The sequence below is a fragment of the Gopherus evgoodei genome, chromosome 5 (genome assembly GCF_007399415.2).
Source record: "Gopherus evgoodei ecotype Sinaloan lineage chromosome 5, rGopEvg1_v1.p, whole genome shotgun sequence".
NCBI classification, from domain to species: Eukaryota; Metazoa; Chordata; order Testudines; family Testudinidae; genus Gopherus; species Gopherus evgoodei.
Window position 1 is genome coordinate 139376849 of NC_044326.1, and position 22644 is coordinate 139399492.

The 22644-nt window shown below is 42.2% G+C and overlaps 1 protein-coding gene across 20 annotated transcripts in view; it reads right to left on the minus strand.

Annotated features, from left to right (window-relative positions):
- ADGRL3 (adhesion G protein-coupled receptor L3) overlaps positions 1–22644 on the minus strand; it is an 817914-nt gene that overhangs the window by 212500 nt on the left and 582770 nt on the right. For all 20 annotated transcript variants that reach the window (XM_030565478.1, XM_030565475.1, XM_030565466.1 and 17 more), the window contains one exon: positions 11773–11853. In XM_030565478.1, coding sequence (XP_030421338.1) covers positions 11773–11853 — 81 coding nt within the window. The remainder of the gene's footprint in view (positions 1–11772; positions 11854–22644) is intronic.

A 22644-nucleotide genomic window follows, 5' to 3' on the forward strand; every position in this document is an offset into this window, starting at 1 on the left:
AATTGAGTACTTCAGTTCAACTGGCAAGAAGGAAGCAGAACACATGCCATCTTCACCACCAATCTCAGATACCTGCAGAGGTGTTAGAATGATTTAATGCCAAATTCCTCTTTTCCCTATCGCTCTCCCTTCCCTGCCTGCTGCTGCCAGGATGCCTGTCCGACATTGGACTGTATCAGCTATTGCATTTATTAAAGCAGCACAGCTCCCAGGGAGTAGCCTCCTGTCCCAGGTGATGCTGATTCAGCACAGCAGAAAGGAAGACCACAATTCTGGAGTGCAGGGACTCTGATTAGAATATATTGTGCATGTGGGTTCTAAAAATAGTTAAGACGTGACAGCATCTCCTCTGACAGCACAGCATATTCATGGCCCATTGACTCACCCTGCACCTCCAGACCTTTGCCAAAAAACCACTCACATCACTACTTTACTGGTCAGATTTCAGAGATCAGCATCCAACAGCTCCCATTTAACCCTGAAATAAATGTAGGGTACACAGCAACTTGCCTCCTAAACACTTCACAATCTACAGCACGGCAGGAATGCAGTCCCTTGTGGGAGATTGACTGGAAGGAAACCACTAGAGCTATCCACCTATGTGAATACATAAGACTTAACATAAGCCAGGCTTGCAAAATCAGGCCCCTAAACTCCTACCAATGGTGTTTGCATGTATATTCAAAGGGATCTTTTAAATGAACAACAACAAAAAGCCCTTAATTTTTCCAGTGTTGACAACATACGTCAACACCCATGTCACTGGACACCTCTACCAGTAGGTGTAGTCTGACATAACAGAAGCAAAGAAGCAAAATGTGGCTGATAATTAAAATGGCCGCTGTGACAGATGAAGCCTTTCCAGTAGCTAAGCTCTTCTTCGATCACATCAGAAGCCTCTCAAAGGAAGTGTTCACTAACATTCTAAGCCAGGAGCCCTTTTAATGTCTCAAAAAGGAGTATAAGGAGGGCCATTTATGCTTCTCCATAAAATTACCACAGACCTGTACTATTCTTTTTAAAACAGATCTGCGCCATGGAAATCATTGGACCTGAAATTTGATCTCATGTATGATTTATGTGCCCTCTTCTATGATTACACAAATATAAACACAACAGGCCTTTTTCGCCGCACTGAATCGGTTCAGAATTAATACCAGATGACAAAATGGACCAGGTACCGAGAGAGAGAAAGTTACGGTAAAAGCTTCTTTCCAGTAATGGGGCCATTCATTCATGTGGCCACTATTCCACAAGGGAGCCAGACATAAATTATGTATTTGACATCTAGTTATAGACGATTATTTCTGACATAATGAAGTTATAATGGAAGGAGTTTGCACATTGTTTGGTTATTAAGTGCCCATTTATTGTCCCTGAACCAGGTGCAATGGTGATAGACCATACAAATCATCTGGAAAAAATGCCAAAATGGACTCCTTTACTGATGAAGTACCACACATGTTTATTAATTTAACAGCTTGACTTCTGCCTCCCCCATCTGCTCATTTAAAACAGCTATTTGCCCTTTAAATATTCCAGAAGAAAGTTTGGCCAAAAAATTAGTCTGGGGGGCGAGGGATGTGATAGGGTTGTTTGAGAAGGGGCTCATGTTGTATGTAGAATGGCATTCTTCTTCCACAATGGATTAGTGAACAGATTTTTGTTTGTTTCAGTTTTTAATAGGACATTCACTTTAGTTTTTTGCTGCTTGAGAGTATGTCATCAAAAATGGTTCCAATCTCCAGCTGTTGCCAGTGTCAGGTGCGAGAATGAAAAGTTCCAGCAATGTTGTCACAGTGCACAGTTAAGTAAAGTGTAAAATGAAGCACTCCAGTAAAGAAAATCTCCGGGGTAGACGTCTATGTCTGTTTTAAGCTTAGCACATAATATTATAGCTCAAGGCAACTTATAACGAATAACATTTCTAGGGATCTTAAAATTAGGCCCCATGCTGATCTCCAAGGGAGAACTACCTTACAATGCAAAGATTAATTGGTGTAAATATATTTAAAAAATCCCTTTTTAAGTAGTAAGGACAATACGAAACTATGCTGATTAAAAGGAGTTAAAATCTCAAAGTGAAATGATGTTTTTCTTACTTCCATCAATATTTTCAAGTGTACACACTGGGTTACAGCACTTTCCATCTGCGGCTGGATTTAGCGTGCCTGCTTGAGAAAGTCTCTTAGCTTGTGCTTTCTGCTGGAGAGAACACTGTTATCTTACAAATAAACAGCAATGCCCTGCGGTGCCCCTCTCCAATGGAAACACATATTTGAAGGAAGTAAGTGCAACAGTTCAACAGCATTTAAAAAAAAAAGTGAAAGGCACGCAACTAACAGTTTGTGACTATCGGTAGTTACAGGATGTAGACTGGGCTACATTCATTAAAACACACCTAAACACTGCAGGCTTCCTGAAAAGCTTCCTGGAGATTTGTATATACAAGTCCAAGTCCCTAATATTCACTTGCTATGCTTATTTTTTAAAATAAATAAAACATTCTGGTATGGGCCAAACGCAGCCTCGCCATCCACCTTACTGGTTTTAGTGTGGGCTTGTACGGTGTCAACGAGGGCAGAATTTGACTCATACAACCAGATTTTCATAAAAGTTCAGGACTAGATTTTCAAGTGCTCAGCATCCACACTTGGAGACAGATTTTTCACAAGAGTTCCCTTCCAATTTAGGCACTTACACGAGGGTCGGAGTTTTCAAAAGGGCTCAGCACCCTGTGTACTACTTACGACCACATTTTCAGAAGAATTCAGCTCTCAAACTGCTAGGCTATTTTGAAGAGCTGGGTCTGATTGTGGGTGCTGAGTGCTTTAAAAAACACTGGTCATAGCGACGAAGAGATAAGTTCAATAAAACAACCATCACCACCACCAGTAACAATAACAAACTACAGTAGAACCTCAGAGTTACCAACTGACTGGTCAACCGCACACCTCTTTGGGAACTGGAAGTATGCAATCAGGCAACAGCATTGTGTTAAATGTAAACTATTAAAATAATAAAATAGAAAATTTAAACAAAAATATTTACAAGGTAAGGAAACTGTTTCAGAAACTGTTTCTGTGCTCGTTTCACTTAAATTAAGATGGTCAAAAGCAGCATTTTTCTTATGCATGGTAAAGTCTCAAAGCTGTATTAAGTCAATGTTCAGCCGTAAACTTTTGAAAAAACAACCATAGTGTTTTTAATCAGAATTACGAACATTTCAGAGTTACAAACAACCTCCATTCCGGAGATGTTAGTAACTCTTAGGTTCTGCTGTATACACTAAAAGCTCTAACCAGTTCAGGAAGTACCTGAAAATTGACCATATGTAATTTCTGAAATGTGTCGAGGGGTACTTTCACTAATTCAAGCCTCAGTAATTGTTAAAAACATTTGGCTGAAGGGAACTTCATTGTAGAAGCAATGCCTATTATATACCATTAATCCATCTATGATAACATTATTGTGAATAACCACATAGCATTTAACGTATGCAACATTTGTTAGGTGTACGGATCATGCAGTGTTTGCCTGAAATCCATATTCCCATTGGAAAATGCTAAACAACTTTTGCTGGGTTTAGGTTTCTCATTGTCCCATTCAGCTATAAGGGAGCGAATCAAGAGAGTGAGAAAGGTCCTTGGAAGTGGACTGACCATCACGAAAGAGGAACCCTAGAAGCATCCAAGCTTGGAGAGAAGGCTTAGGCTTAGATTTTGTGGTGCTTCATTGAGAGCTCCTTTTGTGAATAAATCAGGCTTGTGTTACATCTGGTGTGGACTGCATTTGGAGCCACCAGCTCACAATATTATATGTTGGTACCTTAAAGGGTTATCAGTAGTTGTAACATTGTGCCCCAACATGCATGTGCACTGAGATTGTCCAAGCTGTTTCGATGAGAAACTCCCATTAATTTTGATGGGGACTGGAAACCAAATCTCTCAGCCATAGTGTACAACACTGATTGTCATCCCTGTTGTTTATTATTCTGCACCATCCCTGGACTGATCTCAGGTCTTGAATGATAAATCACCCACATCGTTAAGTGAATGTGTTACTGTGACATGGACCAAACTTCTGACCTATGAAGATTTTTCCTATGATCTCATTATGCTCATACCAACTACAAAGCTGGCCTTCCTCACTGGAAGTGAAAGACTTCTCATCGAACAGCAAAGAGGAAAAAAACGTGCCTCATTCTGGGAGATGGAGAGAGATGGCAGAAATGGTCTGGCACTACACAGCAAACTGGAACCAGCACGAGAATGGACAGCACTGACAAATGGATGCAGGATCCCACTTTCTTACACAGCACATGGCCTTACTGTGGGCAAGATCTCGTTCTCCTTTTACAGATACCTAGCGGTCTGACTTCCCCCCATCACTTTGTCAGGCTTGCCACACCAATAAAGCCTCACTGAACTGAACTGAAAGATCATTGAGGAAACATTTGTGCTCTCAGCTCCCAAGAACCCACTTCACTGGATGAGTTTCTGTAAGCTGATTACATACCTTAACAGGAACTGGCTAGTCCCCTACCTAACCTCTCCTCCCAGGAAAATAACATGGCTAAGAGGAGGCAGTCAGTAAGCTATGGCCATAACTAACTAAAGGGAGGCTGGAGGAAAGATAAAGGAAGGGCCCCAGAGAGAAACAAAAGAATAGCCTAAAGAACAAGGAGCATCCTCTCCCAAGGGGGTGGCTATTGTGGTGCAGCTCAATCATGGAAAATGAAAAAAAAAGTAGGAAACATGGTTGTGATCTGGCTGCCAACAATAAAGCCTGTAGGGATCTAACCACAGGGCAATGGAATATGGAGGAGGGGTAGAGGAGACACCAGAGAGTGACAGGGGGAATGAATCTCTTAGCATCTTGTGATCAAAAGTGCATATGTCCAGGGTCATCATCTGCTATGAGGCAAGGCCCTTCGACCTTGGTTTGCCCCTCCCCCAATACTTTGCAGGTCTATAAACTCCATTATGTCTTCCATTTTTAAAGAAACAGATTAAAGCTCAAAGAAGAGACCAAAGATCTGATTGGAGGTCTAAACTGGACAACTGCCTGGAGAAATCTTCATAGAAAGAGGGGGATGCCCCCTCTATTTAACTTACCTATTATTCATTTGTAAAACCGGGGCTCTTAAATAAGTTTGACTTGTATATTAATGTGTCTTGAAACAATTTCAGTTCAACTTTAACAATCCTCCTGAGCCACCCATTTCCCCACAGGCTTCACCTGAAGGAACATTTTGCAGAACAGTATCTCAGCAACGTAGGTTATTGCCTTTGTCTGCCTAGCTTTAAAGCCAGGGATATATTTTATGCTTAAAATAATTCCACGTATAGAGCAAAATCTGCTTCTGTAAAACTTTATAAATAGCTTGAGTATGTGGATTCAGTGAGTTTAATTCAGTTCATTCATTGTATTTTAGTGCCTGGAGTAATTTTAGTCCAAACACTACATTTCAATTATTGCTATACACGTTAATTCTGTAAAACTTCCTTTGAAGCCAGGACATTAGAGTCCCACTTATCTTTGAACTTCTTTACTATTGTCAGAAACAAGCAAACCATTTTTGTAATATAGGTTACAATCCCTAGTTTATGAGATCACAACCTGGGGATCCAGAACGGGTTTGATGTCACAAATCAGTGATTAACATTTAATGCTGAGAACGAAGGAACTGTCTGAGCGAATAAAAGAGGCTTCTTAAATATGAAAGGCTAATAGCTATCTATCGAGGACAGGAACTAAAACTCAAAAGAGTAAATAGAGTTTCCCTTATCTTTATGCATGAGCCCTCAGTCCAGACAGTTAACAAGTTCAGGAACATGCATAAAGAATAAGACAAAGCCATAGTTGTTGGAACACTACACCGGAAGCAATAGAGCAGTGCACTTATTTCCAGCAGTTCTAGGACTCAGCTATAGAGAAAACTGCCTCAGCTACATCTGGAATTAATTTGCATATGAACAAATATAAACAATTACATAAAAATCACTGCAACATAGTCCTCTTTGTTTTACTAAAGGTAGATGTAAAAATAATGGTTATGGGTGCTTCATATATGAAACTAATTTAAAACCATATTTTCTAATTAATAGGGGATGGGGAAGGAGAAATAACTTTAAAAGTGAATGCTGATCTAGGACCTTATTTTTATGACATGATTTACAGTGCCATTACTATGTTTCTATATAGAGCAATGGCTCAAGGTAATTACCTTGTAATGTATGGTGACACTAATGTGCTAGTAAACTACCAGACTTTACACTCTATTCAGTAAAGTGAAGGGCTGGAAAAATGCATTGCATACATCAATAATATAGGTAAACGTCACCAGCGATACAATAAAATAAAAAAAAGAGATAGTTACAAATAAATCTTTCAGCTGAAAGTTGCAACTGAATATAATCACAGCAGCAACAGCATTCAAAACGTACAATTTATTTTTGCTTACATATGCAAAATCGGAAGGCTTTTATTTTTGTAGCCCAGCTTTTGTTAGTATTAGCGTGATTAAAGTTAAAAGTGCAAGGTGGACAACAATGCTCTTTCTGCTGCAGTTAAATGCAATAGCAATCTGAGTCCAGTGGTTAATTAAGTGCTGAGGTAACATGAAGGTGAAATTAAGGCCGTCAAAACAGTAGCAGGAGGCAAAGGCAGCAGAGGCCAAGAGGAAGAACAGTGTCAAAGAAACATGGTGTGGTGGGAGCAGGAGAAAGAGGAGGAGAAGAGAGGGAAGTGATAGTGAAAATATCCAGCCCTTTTTATCAGTAAGTCAGAGCAGTTCTCAGGAAGTCAGATTAGATGAGCACAGTGGTCCCTTCTGGCCTTAAAACTTACGATTCTATGAATCATCTCAAAGCCTAAGCTGCTGCTACCCATTACAGTAACTCTTCAGTTAGCGTAGTAATTATGTTCCTGAAAAATGCGACTTTAAGCAAAACGACGTTAAGCCAATCCAATTTCCCCATAAGAATTAATGTTAGGTTCCAGGGAAATTTTTTTCCCCAGACAAAAAACTATATATTATATAGCTATACACACAGTATATGTTTTAAACAAACAATTTAATACTGTTCACAGCTATGATGATTGTGAAGCTTGGTTGAGGTGGTGAAGTTAGAGGGTGGAAGAGGGAGGGATGTTTCCCAGGGAATGCCTTGCTGCTAAATGATGAACTAGCATTCGGCTGAGCCCTCAAGAGTTAACGCATTGTTAATGTAGCCTCTCACATAAAGCAGCATGAACATGAGGGAGGGGAGACAGCATGGCCGACAGATTTTGGGAGAGTGAGAGATGCACACTGCCCCTTTAAGGAAGCTGACCCACTCTTAAGTGCATTGTCTTCTTAAGTGGATCAGCAAGTTGGTACAGCAGCTGCTGTCCCAAGCTCTCTATGTCTCTCTCCGTCCGTGTCCCTACCCTGCTCTATATGGAGAAGGCGTAAGCGGGGTGCAGGAGCAGGGAGGAGGGGGACACTCTGACATTAGCCCTCCTTCTTCCCCCCCGTCCCGCCCTGCACAGCAAGCAGGAGTTTCTAGGAGCAGCTCCAAAGCAGAGGGCAGGAGCGGCACATGGCAGTGGGGGGAGGGACAGATGAATTGTCTGCAACTGGTAGCTTGCTGGGTGGCTGCAGCACAAGGTACTTGGTGTGGGGAGCTGATGAAGGGCTGCCGGTCCACCCTGGTTCCAAGCCCCCACCAGCTAGCTGCAATGGGATGCTCTTCTTGCAAGCAGAGGATGGACAAAGCAGGCAGCTGCCAAATGAAGTTAGATGGGAGCATTGCACAACTTTAAACTAGCATGTTCCCTAACTAATCAGCAACGTAACAATGAAACAACGTTAACCTGGACGATTTTAAGTGAGGAGTTACTGTATTATGCGGTGGCTGAAGAGGCCCACTTATAGTATGGACCCAGCAAATGTTATTGTAATTGGCTTATGTTCTGTTCCACACCTAAATTTCCTGCAGTGATAAATGAAAAGATTTTATATTTTGTACCAGTTTTTTTTAAAATAATGTGATTAAAATAAAAAAAATTAAAATTACAGGATGTTTTAAAGGCAGAGCAAGTTTATCATGTGAGATTACACCCTGGTGGGCTCTAGCCAAAGTGTTAAACTTGCACCTTATTTTGTACTTTGAGCCTAGTATTAACAGTGATTCAAATGATTACAACTACCGTGGTCTTGGGAATGTGTTGCTCGGTAGTGAACTTAAAAAAAGAAAGCACAGAAGGACAGGAATATGATGCAAATGAAATATATGCTAATATAGAAAAGAAAAATAAAAGCAGTGCAATGTAGGCCTGGCTTGACATAAGTAATGGGACATGGGTGAGACCTCGTTCCTTGGGAGACAGGAGGAGAGAAGTAAATGGATCAGCAGGCTGGGAACAGCATGTCTGCACTAGTTCAGAGAAGGGGGAGCCCCCAGTGAACCATTGATAACAGTGGATAAGATAAGCCTGGGATGTAAGATTAGATAAAGAGTAAGTCAGACCTGGACAATGCATGGGCAGAGCATGCTGCACAGGGATTGGTGTTACTAAGTGCTCAAGCCAACCCCAAAGCATGTGACATAATGTATCGTACATACAATGGGATGTGTAAATGTATACAAAGGAAGAGGCGGGCTGGGTAACTCTGGGTGTGTAGGATACCCAGTATCCGCCCCCTACGCTTGAGTCTGATCAACTCACCGTAGCTTTGCTCTCTGCCAAATAAAGGAATGTGAGTCATGAGACTGGAGTCAAACCAAGATCTTGGGGAATGGCATGGAAGAGGTCTTGAGGGAACCCCAACAATGGTGATTGTGGGCAGAACCACAGCCTCTTCTTGGGGGCGGGGGAAGGAGAGCCTCATTCTCATCTGCCTAACTTCCTACAGTGTGCATATCTCCCGGGTTTCTGAGCTCCCTCCCAGTAACAGAATGATACAGGGGAGCCTCACGGACCCTGCCCTGGACAGCACAACACAAGGGGCAATCATCCCCACTGAACCCCACCACTGTTAATCATCTTTGCAATCAGAGTTACTGGGCAGTTCTGTGAGAAGTGCCATACAAGTAAATAATGTACTACAGCTCTTTGAGCAAGTACTACTTGAAAACCTTTTTACTGGGGCTCAGGAGAGGCCATGATGGGGAGGCATGATGCCAGCAGCGTGTTGGGTGTGCGCCACTTCCTGCTTTCACCAGTCTCTCCAGTTGATCTGACTCTCATCAGCGTATGGATGTGTCATTCTGGACCTGGCTGAGGGATAGAATTATGCCCTCCTGAAAGCAAATTGCAGAGGATTATTCTAGGCCCGGGGCTGCTGCATCAGTGGCTAAGCCCATCACAGCACCATCTTTGGCTGCTGCTGACCCAGTCCCCCCGTGATCTTCTGCAGCAAGCGATGGGGATGATTTAATGGAGCTATTCTATAAGTTCTGAATCACCACAGCTAATATCAGAGAAAGTTATGAGAGGCTGGGTGTTTCGGTCGTCCAGCCTGAGACATCTGCCTTGCTGGAGTCCTCTGTTAAAACAGGGCGTATAGCTGACAACAAGATTTTGAGAGATCTTAAACATTACAAGCACTGTTTGGAGGCAGTGGAGAAACAGCTGAAGATCTAGACTATAAAGACAGTCTGGACTAAAGGCAAACTCTGATGGGGAAGAGACTGAACCAGGGGTTTAAAGCCTTATGGGATTTCGGATGATTAGCACCACCCGTTTTGGAAGCAGTCCACTTTCTTCCATGAGAAAGATCGTTTTTGGTGAGAGACGGAGAACAGGCCACTGATCATCATGTCCCACCTGTTGGGAATGCAACTGCATGCTCCACGCAGTAAAAACAAAGAAACTGCTTTTTAGTATGACTCATTCAATTGTTCGTGGTCTTCACTGCTGCACTGCATAAGCATGCACTCACATTCACAGTGAAAGACAGCAGAAGCCTTACATTTCGAGGGTGAAACCCTGATTCCACTTATATGAATGGCAACATTTCCATGGATTTCAATGGGGCCAGCACTGCATACAGAATATGCTTGAATTTAGGCTGAAAAGTTCCAGGGTTACTTTGGGGAGCAAGGGTATGTTTCAGTGCCCAGGCACATGCTGAGACTTTCTCAATCTCCAAACACTGGGGGCAACGGATTTGTAGGCCAAAAGAAGCCTTTCAGAGCCAGTTTCTGATATACTTACTCACACTGAGTAGCATTGATGTGACAACTCACACAGTAAGATGCTAATCAGCTGGGGTACAGATATCCAAATCTGCCCTATGACTTTACTGAGGTCCCACAAACACTGACGACAATAGGGCACCACATGGGCCCAGGGGTCCACCCGTGCTGCATTAGTTGCAGGATCACAGCCTTAGAGCGTGAGCTTTTGGGGGCAGGAACTGAGTTGCCCTCATGTTTTTAAATCACTGAAAACACTGTTTAGCCCCAACAGATAAGAATAATCTGATTGGGTAAGAAGGAAGTCCTGATGTGAGAATAATCAACAAGCTGAGTCAGTGTAGAGACATAGCAACCGCCTGCCATTTGTGTCTTTCTGCTGAACCATCCCTTTGAATATCTAGCATGCCCCTCTGTGCTGATGGAGAGCACTGGCTGAGGCAATTTAGGAACAGGTCCCACCCACATGGTGTCACGTTAGTGTACTCAACTTTGCCCACTTCCATGTTGCATTTTAAATACAGTGCACTCAGAGAAACATACGTCTGCATGTGAAATTGCACACGTTGTATTAGTTATGTAACAGGAGGAGGACAGGAATTCCCATACTGGATCAGACCTGAGGTCCACTGAGTGCCATGTCTTGTCTCAATTATACTGCAGTAGGTAGTTATGCAATACGCTGCCTATAAGGAAATTCATCTCCACAAATTTCTTAACTACTCAAATGTATTTAAAGGAGTTCCTAAACAATTTTCTAGATGTCAATTATTTTGTCCTTAGTTTCTTCTTTTGTCCATAGATCATCATCATCACTCGCTTCCTGATGAAATGTTATTGCCCCACCCCAAAATGTACTCCTCTACTTTTAAAATAAATATTCCTATTCATTCCCTTGGGTGAGCAAGAGATTTCTCCATATCCGTCTTTGGTTTTAACTTATAGATCTTACGACGAAGCAGCCAAATACAGTTGACTCAGTATCTTAAAACTGTCATACCTGAACAGATACAGACTGAGTCAAAACAAGCACATAAAAGATCTAAGAACTCTGTCAACAATCTGAATACATCTTTTAGGGGCAAATCTGCTTTCCCAAGCCAAGGCCAAAAATGTACTGTACGCTGCAGCAGTTGATGAGGTGGGGGGAAAATTCTCCAAATCACTACCCTTGAGTAGCTGCAGATCCATCAGCTCACCTTGTTCCTCTACCACCTCTGCCCGCATCAGAGTGCAGAAAGAGTCCCCATCAATACTGGCTACGCAGTGGAATCAGGGGACGAGATAGCATTGCGCAAGGATTAAGGGTGACAGTTCAACACAAATGCATATAGTACTGCATGGGAGAACTAAATGGCCCTGGGATAATACAGTAATCTCAACTCTACACAAGGAATGGAGAGCATGAGCCAAATCTATGGCTGGTGTAACTCTATTTAAGACAATGGAATTTGCCCCAGTGAGTGCCCCAGATGGCACACCGTAACTGTCTTCATGGAGGCTCTTCTGCACAAACAAATTAAATACATTCATGCCTATGGCTATCTGACCATGCACACAGACACAGATTGCATCACAGACTCACCCTTCGAAGGCGGTCTCTCCGGGTCCGAATCAAGATGAATTGGTGGAGCAATGTAGGAAACCTGCCCATGGTGTGCCTGCCCTGTGGACAAATCGAGGGTTTCAGTGTCTACTGTTTCACATTCAGATCTGTAAGGATTTTAGTTCAACACACGTCACACCACGCACTTAAAACAAGATCAACAACAGGTTCAAACACATTCTACTTTGTCAGGTATTTTTCTTGCATATAGATATTAATGTTGAAGATTAACCTTATGGAGGATATTTCACCTCTCAGTATATATATCAAAAAAAATTGTTTCCTCCAAACAGATATTATTGTATATTTAAATTTAGCCATATCTCCCATTGCCACTCATAGCGAAGGCTCCACACGCTTGCTCATCACCAAGTTTCTCCTGGGATCCAACATGACCTGGTTTAGAGAATGCTAGTTGCAGTTTCATAATGAATTTTGCATTTCATTTTCTTATGGGGACTCATATCCTGTTTCGTTTGCAGATACTGTATTTCAAACTTGAGGGGGGAAAAGAACATACATTCTGTTAACCTGACTCAAAATGGAAAATGAACAGCTCCAGGTTATAGCAATCTTGGCACTTGTTGCCTACAAGAGCTGTTACTGAAAGTATGGCGTAAATTACCACAAATAGTCATTTGACATTTGGTCTGCAGTAGCTGTAAAGTTTGGTGTGCAGAATTATAGTCACTCTCACATGAATGAAAGCTGTTTAATAGTCAACCTTACTATGCAGTTCTTTAGTTGTTAAAGACTTCATTCTTCTCCAATGGATCACAAGGTAACTGCTTATACTGAGAAACTTTATTTATAATAAAAACATGTTATAATTCATCTATTTACTATAACAATTTTCTGGGCTGTTAATCTCTTTTTCTAAACAAGGAAAGTTAATGATACATAGATTATGATAACAGCTAGAATAACCTTCCCGTTTCAAGTAATATTCATGCTGTAATAAAAACAGTTGATTCCTCTTACGAGGCACATTCCAAATAATTAATATGGGTCCCTGTTGACATTTGCTGTTGTTGCTCAAAGCAGTTTTCAAGCGAGCCGCATAGACAGTGGAGAATTGGTACAGTCTTCAGAGTTCTTCATAATGACATCCAAGAATACAGAGAGTGCACCATGCTGGTATAAGTAATATACTGAAAACATCTCATCAGGGGTGTAAAACATTAAATGGAAAAAAGAGTGCCTGCATGGAACGGGATATATTTACTGCTATGCACTGAGACTCACTCAGATAATTTGCATTATCAGCCCCTGCAATAATTGTATATTATTCAGCTTTAAAATCTATTGACACGTCATAAACTCTATATTTGCTTTTAAGTGTTTTATCGCGGGAAATTTGCTTCCTGCAGATGTATGTTCGATAACACATTAAGAGGCCTCTCACTTCCCAGTTGCATGTTTATATCTCACTCAGTGTCAATAGTGAACAGAAGTCACCATCTGATAACTGTTCAGTCGTGCGATAGAAATTAATTCATTGGTCTCCCTCCTGTTTGGTGTAGATCCATTGCAGTATCAAAACCTTAATGGCTTAGAGGTGTGGCTCTCACTTATAGTGCCAGAGATCATGGACCCGCAGTACTGGAAGAGGAAGTAAAACTTATAAGAGTTTTTAAAAGATCCAATGGCTGGAAATTGAGGCTAGATAAATTCACAGTGGAAATAAGGCCCAATTTTTTAGCTGTGAGGGTAATTTCTGAAACAACTTATCAAGGATTGTGGTGGATTCTCCATCACTAGCAATTTTTAAATCAAGAGTGGATTTTTTTTTTCTACAGGATATGCTCTAGTTGAGACAGGAATTAGTTCAGGGAAGTCATTTGGCTTGTGTTATGTACAACAACAGACTAGATGGTCACAATGTTTCCTTCTGGCCCTATTGAAGTAAACAGGAGTGTGGGAATTGATTTCATTATAACCAGGATTTCACTAGTTGGCTGTAGAATATGAAGCACATGTCATCTTGCTTCAGGAAACACACTCTAATGCTGACAAGTAACTATCAATTCCTGGCTTTGCTGCTGTGTCTCTCCTCTATCACAGGATGGCATCCTACATTAGGGAGTCATTCCATCATTCTAGTCTCACCATCAGGTCCAAATGATGTCATTGAACGGCAGGCTACAAAAGTGACGGACCCAACTCTTTTATAAACATCTACAAACCTCCATCAGCCATCTGGTCCACTCCTGTCATCACTTTCTCAGGACTTTCAGTCTACTGTGACAATTTTAATTCACATAATTCCTACTGGAGATTCACTGATGATGTGTGGATGAAATAAAGGTAGAGGAGTGGGCATTGATGGTCAACTATGATCCTAAGCAATCACCCACTTTCCATAGCAAAAGATGGATGGACTCAGGTTCTTCTCTGATGTTGCCTTTTCTACCACTGGACAACATCGTCCGGTTGTCATGGAATGTAAAATGCTGGATATGTTTCCCCAAACCCAGCACCAGCCATCCCTGATCACAATGAAACCAAATCCTGGGGAAGTACTGGAAGAGGAAGTAAAAATTATAAGAGCTTTAAAAAGATCCAGTGGCTGGAATCTGAGTCTAGACAAATTCATCCTGATGCAAATTTCAACTACAAATAGCCTCCAGAAATGCTGGTGGAATTTCTGAAATCAAGGTGGGTCTCTGATCCAGTCTCATTTGGAGTCTCTTGTGGATAAAGACTCAAAATCAGATATTCAGAACAACTCAGTGCCATCTAACAAGCTTTCTGCAATAAAGTTGTGGACACATCAAAGAAATCTATACTCAAGGTATAGATATTAATCAACAATAAATTCATTGATGGTCATGTGATGCAACCAGACTATATCAGGAATTTAAATCTACCAAGAATGACTAGGAGGTTTTTGATAAAAATAGAGACCTTTTTCACCTTCTACATCAAACCAGACAGGAGAGATGGGGGTTGGGGAGGAAGGTAGTTCCAAATTGAACTTCATGTATTTTAGACCCAAAGCCTGGCAAACCATTAAGAGAATGGATGGAGATTCCAGTCTAGGCAAGAGGGAACACGCAGTCATGGCAAAAGCCATTGCATCCCATCTGATGGCCCATGGCAGAACTCCTAGTTGAGACAGTTTTCAGCCATGCAGTTAAAATGGTGGCTGAGAACATGGAATAAACCTCATGGTTCCTTTTACTGATTAAGAGCCTGACCTGGCTATACATCAGCTGCAGCCTAACAATGCTCCTGGTCTCGATAACATCCACAAGATCGTCTCTCACTATGAGCCAATCACCAAAAGCTGGTTGCTTCTGTTTCTGAATAGTGGCACCCAGAATTGTAGCATCACAAAAGTCTGGTGCAGAGCAGAAATTGAAGATGTTCCCAAGCCATGAAAACTATTGACAGCTCCAAAAAGTGTTACTTATAAACCGACAGATAGGTAGTGATCAGGGGCTCCATGTCTAGTTGGTAGTGGTAGCAAGTGGAGTGCCCCAAAGGTTGGTCCTGGGGCCGGTTTTGTTCAATATCTTCATTAATGATCTGGAGGATGGCGTGGGCTGCACCCTCAGCAAGTTTGCAGATGACACTAAACTGGGAGGAGTGGTAGATAAGCTGGAGGGTAGGGATAGGATACAGAGGGACTTAGACAAATTAGAGGATTGGGCCAAAAGAAATCTGATGAGGTTCAACAAGGACAAGTGCAGAGTCCTGCACTTAGGACAGAAGAATCCTATGTACTGCTACAGACTAGGGACCAAATGGCTGGGGAGCAGTTCTACAGAAAAGGTTACAGTGGATGAGAAGCTGGATAAGAGTTGACAGTGTGCCCTTGTTGCCAAGAAGGCTAACAGCATTTTGAGGTGTATAAGTAGGGGCATTGCCAGCAGATCGAGAGATGTGATCATTCCCCTCTATTCGGCATTGGTGAGGCCTCATCTGCAGTACTGTGTTCAGTTTTGGGCCCCACACTACAAGAAGGATGTGGAAAAGTTGGAAAGAGTCCAGTGGAGGGCAACAAAAATTATTAGGGGCTGGAGCACATGACTTATGAGGAGAGGCTGAGGGAACTGGGATTGTTTAGTCTGCAGAAGAGAAGAATGGGGGAGGGGGATTTGATAGCTGCTTTCAGTTACCTGAAAGGGGGTTCCAAAGAGGATGGATCTAGACAGTTTTCAGAGGTGGCAGATGACAGAACAAGGAGTAATGGTCTCAAGTTGCAGTGGGGGAGGTTTAGGTTAGATATTAGGAAAACTTTTTTCAGTAGGAGCGTGGTGAAGCACTGGAATGGGTTACCTAGGGAGGTGGTGGAATCTCCTTCCTTAGAGGTTTTTAAGGTCAGGCTTGACAAAGCCCTGGCTGGGATGATTTAGTTGGGGTTGGTCCTGCTTTGAGCAGGGGGTTGGACTAGAAGACCTCCTGAGGTCCCTTCCAACCCTGATATTCTATCATTCTATGATTCTACAGCCGAATCCTGATGTGGATTAACGAGAGAGTCAATATCAAGCTGCCTTAAGATCAGACTGGATTCAGGAGGGGATGATGCACTCAAGTCTAGATCAGGTACTCTGTCTGACTCAAGAGGTAGAAAACACATCTGAGACAGGGAAGAAAGTTGGTGCTATCCTCATTGCTCTGACAGCAGCCTACAACACTATGTGGCATGTTGGGCTGAGTGCCACATTGATGCAAGTTATTCTTGTAGGCTGATGGTATGGTTCATCCATGGAATGATTAGCAACTGAAGCGTCATCTTGTGAGTCGTGGAAAAATTCAGTTACCTTTTATGACTCCACAATGGGCTTCCACCAGCATCAGTTTTCACCCCCTTTTGTTCAATTTGTACACATAAAACCTTCCTGAAATGCAGGCCAAAGAGTATTGCTACGCTGACATCGGTATTGTTGACACTGGAAAGAACTTCTATAGGATTGAAGAGAACCTCGGCTACTTTGACCACTTCCAGCAATGGAGACTAATTCTCAATATGACAACTACTTTCTACCTAATCAATTGTTTTGCCAATTAAACCATCTTGGTCCATGTCCAAAGATAGCTACTGCTATTCCATCCAATTGGCACATACTTGGGAGTAAAACTCAACCATAGCTTGGCATACCAGCCTCACCTGGAATACCTGAATACTTTTAATGGCCCAGTCGGTGGTGCTGACCGGAGTCACCAGGGTCCCTTTTTGACTGGGAGTTCCAGTAGAAAACCGGACATTTGGTCACCATAACCCCCTCTCACACCCAAACACCCTCAAAGAGCCCACAATCTCTTCTGTACCCAACCCCTGTGTCTCAGACCTGAGCCCCCTCCTGCACCCAAACTCCTTCCTGGAGCCCACACCCCTAACCCCCTCCCGCACTCTATCCCCATGCCTGGTGCCCTCGGAGGGAGCGGGAATGGAGGGAGCGGGGGGGAAGGGCTCAGAGAAGGGGCGGGACATAGGTGGGGCCTTGGGGAAGGGAGAGTGGAAAGGTATTTGGGTTTGTGTGATTAGACAGTTGGCAACCCTAGTGGGACCCATGGCTGTGTAAGGCAAAACACTGCTTGAGAAGTAAGACAGACATTTTCCAAAGTATTTTGAGAATTCAAAAAATAGCTGAACCTCTTTAAACAAATGACCCAATTTCTCATTAAAAAAAAAAAGGTCAAAAAGTAAAGTCTCTGCTACTGATGGAATACCAGAGGTCAAGATGTCTCTTTTCCTGATGAAAAGTTGGGCATGCCTAGAATTATAACAGCTTGCATTGCCTGCTTCAAATCCCATTCTGTCTATAACCATCTGGTGTTTCTGAAGCTGGTTCTCAGGTAAAAATGTAAGCAGCAATCAAATGCAATCATCAGAGGAACCGAATGATAAAGTTGCCAATTTTGTATCTAATCTCTTCATTCGGGTTTCTTTTTCCCTCTCCCTCCCCCTTCATCTCATTTGTCATTGTTCTCCTCTGCCACATTAGCAATGTCTGAGGGAGCATCAAAGCGGCTGCATGCTTCACTTGCTCAGGAAATGAAGTCAGTGATTGCGGATCAAAGGTCACTGATGTGCTTCTCCCCATTGACGGTAACAGGAAAAGGGGAGAGATTAAAATGAGGGAGGCACACCAACCAACCTTCTTTTGTTTAAGGTTAGCGGGAAAAGTGATAGTCATTGAGAGAAGCTGGGAAAATGTAACTCATTAAGACTAATTGGGCTTTATGATGTCAATGAATATGGAGAGTGAATGAGAGGAAGGCTTTAGAGCCATGATGAATTGCAGGCGGTTACATGCACAAATGGGGTGTGTGTGTGTACACGCGCGCTACAGAATACAGCATGTGCAGTTTGTTTTCAGGTCTGACAAACCAAAAAAAAACTCGGTGGCTGTGCAGTGAATTTTAGAGCCAATACTGTACAAAAACATCAGACAGGCCAAAAGACATCCATTTTGTCAAGTGGAGCAACAGGCCATCTCCATACTCTCCTCCGTTGGCTGCTTCATGAGGTACAAAACACTACTGACAATTTTAGGGACCAGTCACAGAAACTACAGATACCACAAACATTAATTTATATAGCCTACCTAGTTAAACACAATCTGCCTAAAAAATAATACAATTAGTCTGACAATGCTTATCTCCCACTGTTAGTGTAGACAACTCCCATGACTCCATCACAAGGTTGGAAATATTTGGCATACTTTTGGAAAGCCTTGGCTTCTGAAGTCATGTGGTTATGAGGGAAACTCAGGATTTTTAAAAAACATTTTAGCCTGCATGGTTGCAGAGACAAGGTGGAAAACAAAGCCTCAAGGATAAAACAGAAACAAAAAAAACAAAAACCAGGAGGCAAATAACAAAAACAAATTATTTTTTCAAAAAGCATATGATTTTTAAAGCCAACTTCTTAGGTTTAGAGGGCCTGGCTCATGATTTATGAATGTTGGATTTGACATTACAGTTAGTATAGCTGAAAGAGAGTGGAGCAAAAAAAAATACAGTTCTCTATTTTTGTCCCTTTCGTTCACTCTGAGCACGTGGCATCATTCCAGGTACAGCAGTTTCACTGTTATCCCTGAATGGGCATCTTCTCCTCCTCTTGTGTGTGTGAGTAAGAACATAAGAACAGCCGTACCGGGTCAGACCAAAGGTCCATCTAGCCCAGTATCCTGTCTACCAACAGTGGCCAATGCCAGGTGTCCCAGAGTGAGTGAACATAACAGGCAATGATCAAGTGATCTGTCTCCTGCCATCCATCTCCATCCTCTGAAAAACAGAGGCTAGGGACACCATTCCTTACCCATCCTGGCTAATAGCCCTTTATGGACTTAACCACCATGAATTTATTCCTTTTATTTGTTTTAAACCTGCTGCCTATTAATTTCATTTGGTGACCCCTAGTTCTTGTATTACAGGAATAGGTAAATAACTTTTCCTTATCCACTTTCTCCACATCACTCATGATTTTATATACCTCTATCATATCCCCCCTTTGTCTCCTCTTTTCCAAGCTGAAGAGTCCTACCCTCTTTAATCTTTCACAGAGCAACATAAAATATGTGATTGAAAAAATACACAATGGGCAGGGAATTTAAGAGCAGATGTAGCTATTAGAGATTACTTTTAACTGTTAAACAAAGAAAAAACAAATTAAATTTCAAGTGGATAGTGTCCCTTTAAATATTTCAAATGGTGGGAATTCCCTTGGGAAACTGTTTCCCAATCCGTCAGTTTCAGTCAGGAAGACTGTCTGCTCTATCACTCTCCTCTGAATTCCCTCCAGTTTCTAGAGAAGAGATAGTCAGAACTAAGCTTTTCGGGTGTATTTTCCTTATGAAATTTTCATCTGTCTGTCTAAGGTCATCTGTCCATCCCTCATTACTGCAGTATCTAAGCCCACCAGTCATTAATGGATTCTATCCTCACAATCCGTGGCAGGTAGGAAAGCATTATTCCCAATTCCAGATGGCATAGAGTAGATTAATTAATGTGGGCAAAGTCACACAAGAAGCTTGTGGTAGAACCACAAATTGAACACTGGTTTTCAGTCGAAGGCCAGTGTTCTATCCACTGGGCCCCTTACTGACTGAGGGAGGCAATCTAGTGAAGAGGATATGGAAAAAGCTAATGTACTCAATGATTTTTTTGCCTCTGTCTTCACAAACAAGATCAGCTCCCAGACTGCTGCACTGGGCAGCACAGCATGGGGAGGAGGTGACCAGCCCTCTGTGGAGAAAGAAGTGGTTCAGGACTATTTAGAAAAGCTGTATGAGCACAAGTCCATGGGGCTGGACGTGCTGCATCCGAGGGTGCTAAAGGAGTTGGCCATTATCTTTGAAAACTCATGGCGAACGGAGGAGGTCCTGGATGACTGGAAAAAGGCTAATGTAGTGCCCATCTTTAAAAAAGGGAAGAAAGGGGATCCAGTGAACTACAGGCCAGTCAGCCTCACCTCAGTCCCTGGAAAAATCATGAAGCAGGTCCTCAAGGAACTTAGAGGAGAGGAAAGTGATCAGGAACAGTCAGCATGGATTCACCAAGGGCAAGTCATGCCTGACTAACCTAATTGCCTTCTATGAGGAGATAACTGGCTCTGTGGATGAGGGGAAAGCAGTGGATGTGTTATTCCTTGACTTTAGCAAAGTTTTTGACACAGTCTCCCACAGTATTTTTGCCAGCAAGTTAAAGTATGGGCTGGATGATTGGACTATAAGGTGGATAGAAAGTTGGCTAGATCATCGGGCTCAATGGGGAGTGATCAATGGCTCCACGTCTAGTGGGTATCCGGTTTCAAGTGGAGTGCCCCAAGGGTCAGTCCTGGGGCTGGTTTTGTTCAATATCTTCATTAATGACCTGGAGGATGTCGTGGACTGCACCCTCAGCAAGTCTGCAGATGACACTAAACTTAGAGGAGTGGTAGATACACTGGAGAGTAGGGATAGGATACAGAGAGACTTAGACAAATTAGAGGACTGGGCCAAAAGAAACCTGATGAGGTTCAACAAGGACAAGTGAAGAGTCCTGCACTTAGGATGGAAGATTCCCATGCAGTGCTACAGACTAGGGACCAAATGGCTAGGAAGCAATTCTTCAGAAAAGGACTTAGGGGTTACAGTGGACGAGAAGCTGGATATGAGTTAACGTGTGCCCTTGTTGCCAAGAAGGCTAATGGCATTTTGGGCTGTATAAGTAGGGGCATTGCCAGCAGATCGAGGGATGTGATCATTTCCCTCTGTTTGACATTGGTGAGGCCTCATCTGGAGTATTGTGTTCAGTTTTGGGCCCCACACTACAAGAAGGGTATGGAAAAATTGGAAAGGATCTATCAGATTGCAAACTCTTGTTTAGTTGAATCTAGATCTCTTTTTGGCATTATATTTCACCCTCCCACTGATCACCTGTGGCAGGGGTCAGCAACCTTTCAGAAGTGGTGTGCCGAGTCTTCATTTATTCACTCTAATTTAAGGTTTTGCATGCCAGTAATATATTTTAACATTTTTAGAAGGTCTCTTTCTATAAGTCTATAATATATAACTAAACTATTGTTGTATGTAAAGTAAATAAGGTTTTTAAAAGGAGATGATATAATGGGATAGCCTAATTTTGGCAATTAATTAGTCTTTAACTATTAGCGGTAAATATGCCCAATGGCTTGTGATGGGATATTAGAGGGATCTGAGTTACTACAGAGAATTCTTTCCTGGGTGTCTGGCTGGTGAGTCTTGTTCACATGTTCAGAGTTTAGCTGATAGCCATATTTGGGGTCAAGAAGGAATTTTCCTCCAGGGCAGATTGGCAGAGGCCCTGGGGTTTTTCGCCTTCCTCTGCAGCGTGGGAAACAGGTCACTTGCTGGAAGGTTCTCTATACCTTGAAGTCTTTAAACTATGATTTGAAGACTTCAGTGGCTCAGACACAGGCTTGATACAGGAGTGGGTGGGTGAGATTCTGTTGCCTGCTTTGTGCAGGAGGTCAGACTAGATGATTATAATGGTCCCTTCTGACCTTAAAGTCTATGATTCTATGCAGAGCCCCCCAGAGTGGTGGCCAGGACCCGAGCAGTGTGAGTGCCACTGAAAATCAGCTTGCATGCAGCCTTTGGCACATGTGCCATAGGTTGCCTACCCCGACCTCTGGTATTTGTCTCATTTTCTGAGATACGCTAACTTGCATTTCTGAAAGTTGAATTTTATTTAATTTCATGCTCATATTCCTAACCACTCTCGGTTCTTTTGTATTACTTCACTCCCCACTGATGTTTCCAACACCTCTCAATTTAGCATCATTTGTGAATTTAATTTAGACTGTTTGCCACCTCTCCCAGATCATTAATAAGAAGTTAAATAGCACTGAATCTAACACTTGTCCCTGGGGCTTTGTTTTCAGCCCATATGACTAGTTTTCAGTCCGTGTGACATGCTCCTGGACAAGCCAATTTGAATCAATTGTGAGAATGATTTCCTGAGACACTATATTAAATGCTTTACTAAAATCTACTATAGCACTATATTTACCATGTCTGCTTCATCTTCTAATTTAATCCTTCCACTTTTAAAAGCAATCCAGTTTGTCTGGCACAGTTTGTTCTTTATAAACGAATGTTGGATTTTGATCATGGTTTTGTAATGCTTTAGATATTAACCAACTTTTATGTTAATATTTGATCTGTTATTTAACCAGTGATTTAATTTTGCTTAGCGGGATGGCAGTTGCCAGTATCATTAGTTTTTCTCTGAAAGTTAGCACCATGTTTCTTTTTTTCCCAGTCATCCGAAAATCACCCACTTCTTCATGACTTTTCAAGAAAAGGATTATTATTAATGGGCTGTAAATTTGTTAACCAATAGTCCTAATGCACCATGGGATGAATTTCCTCCAGG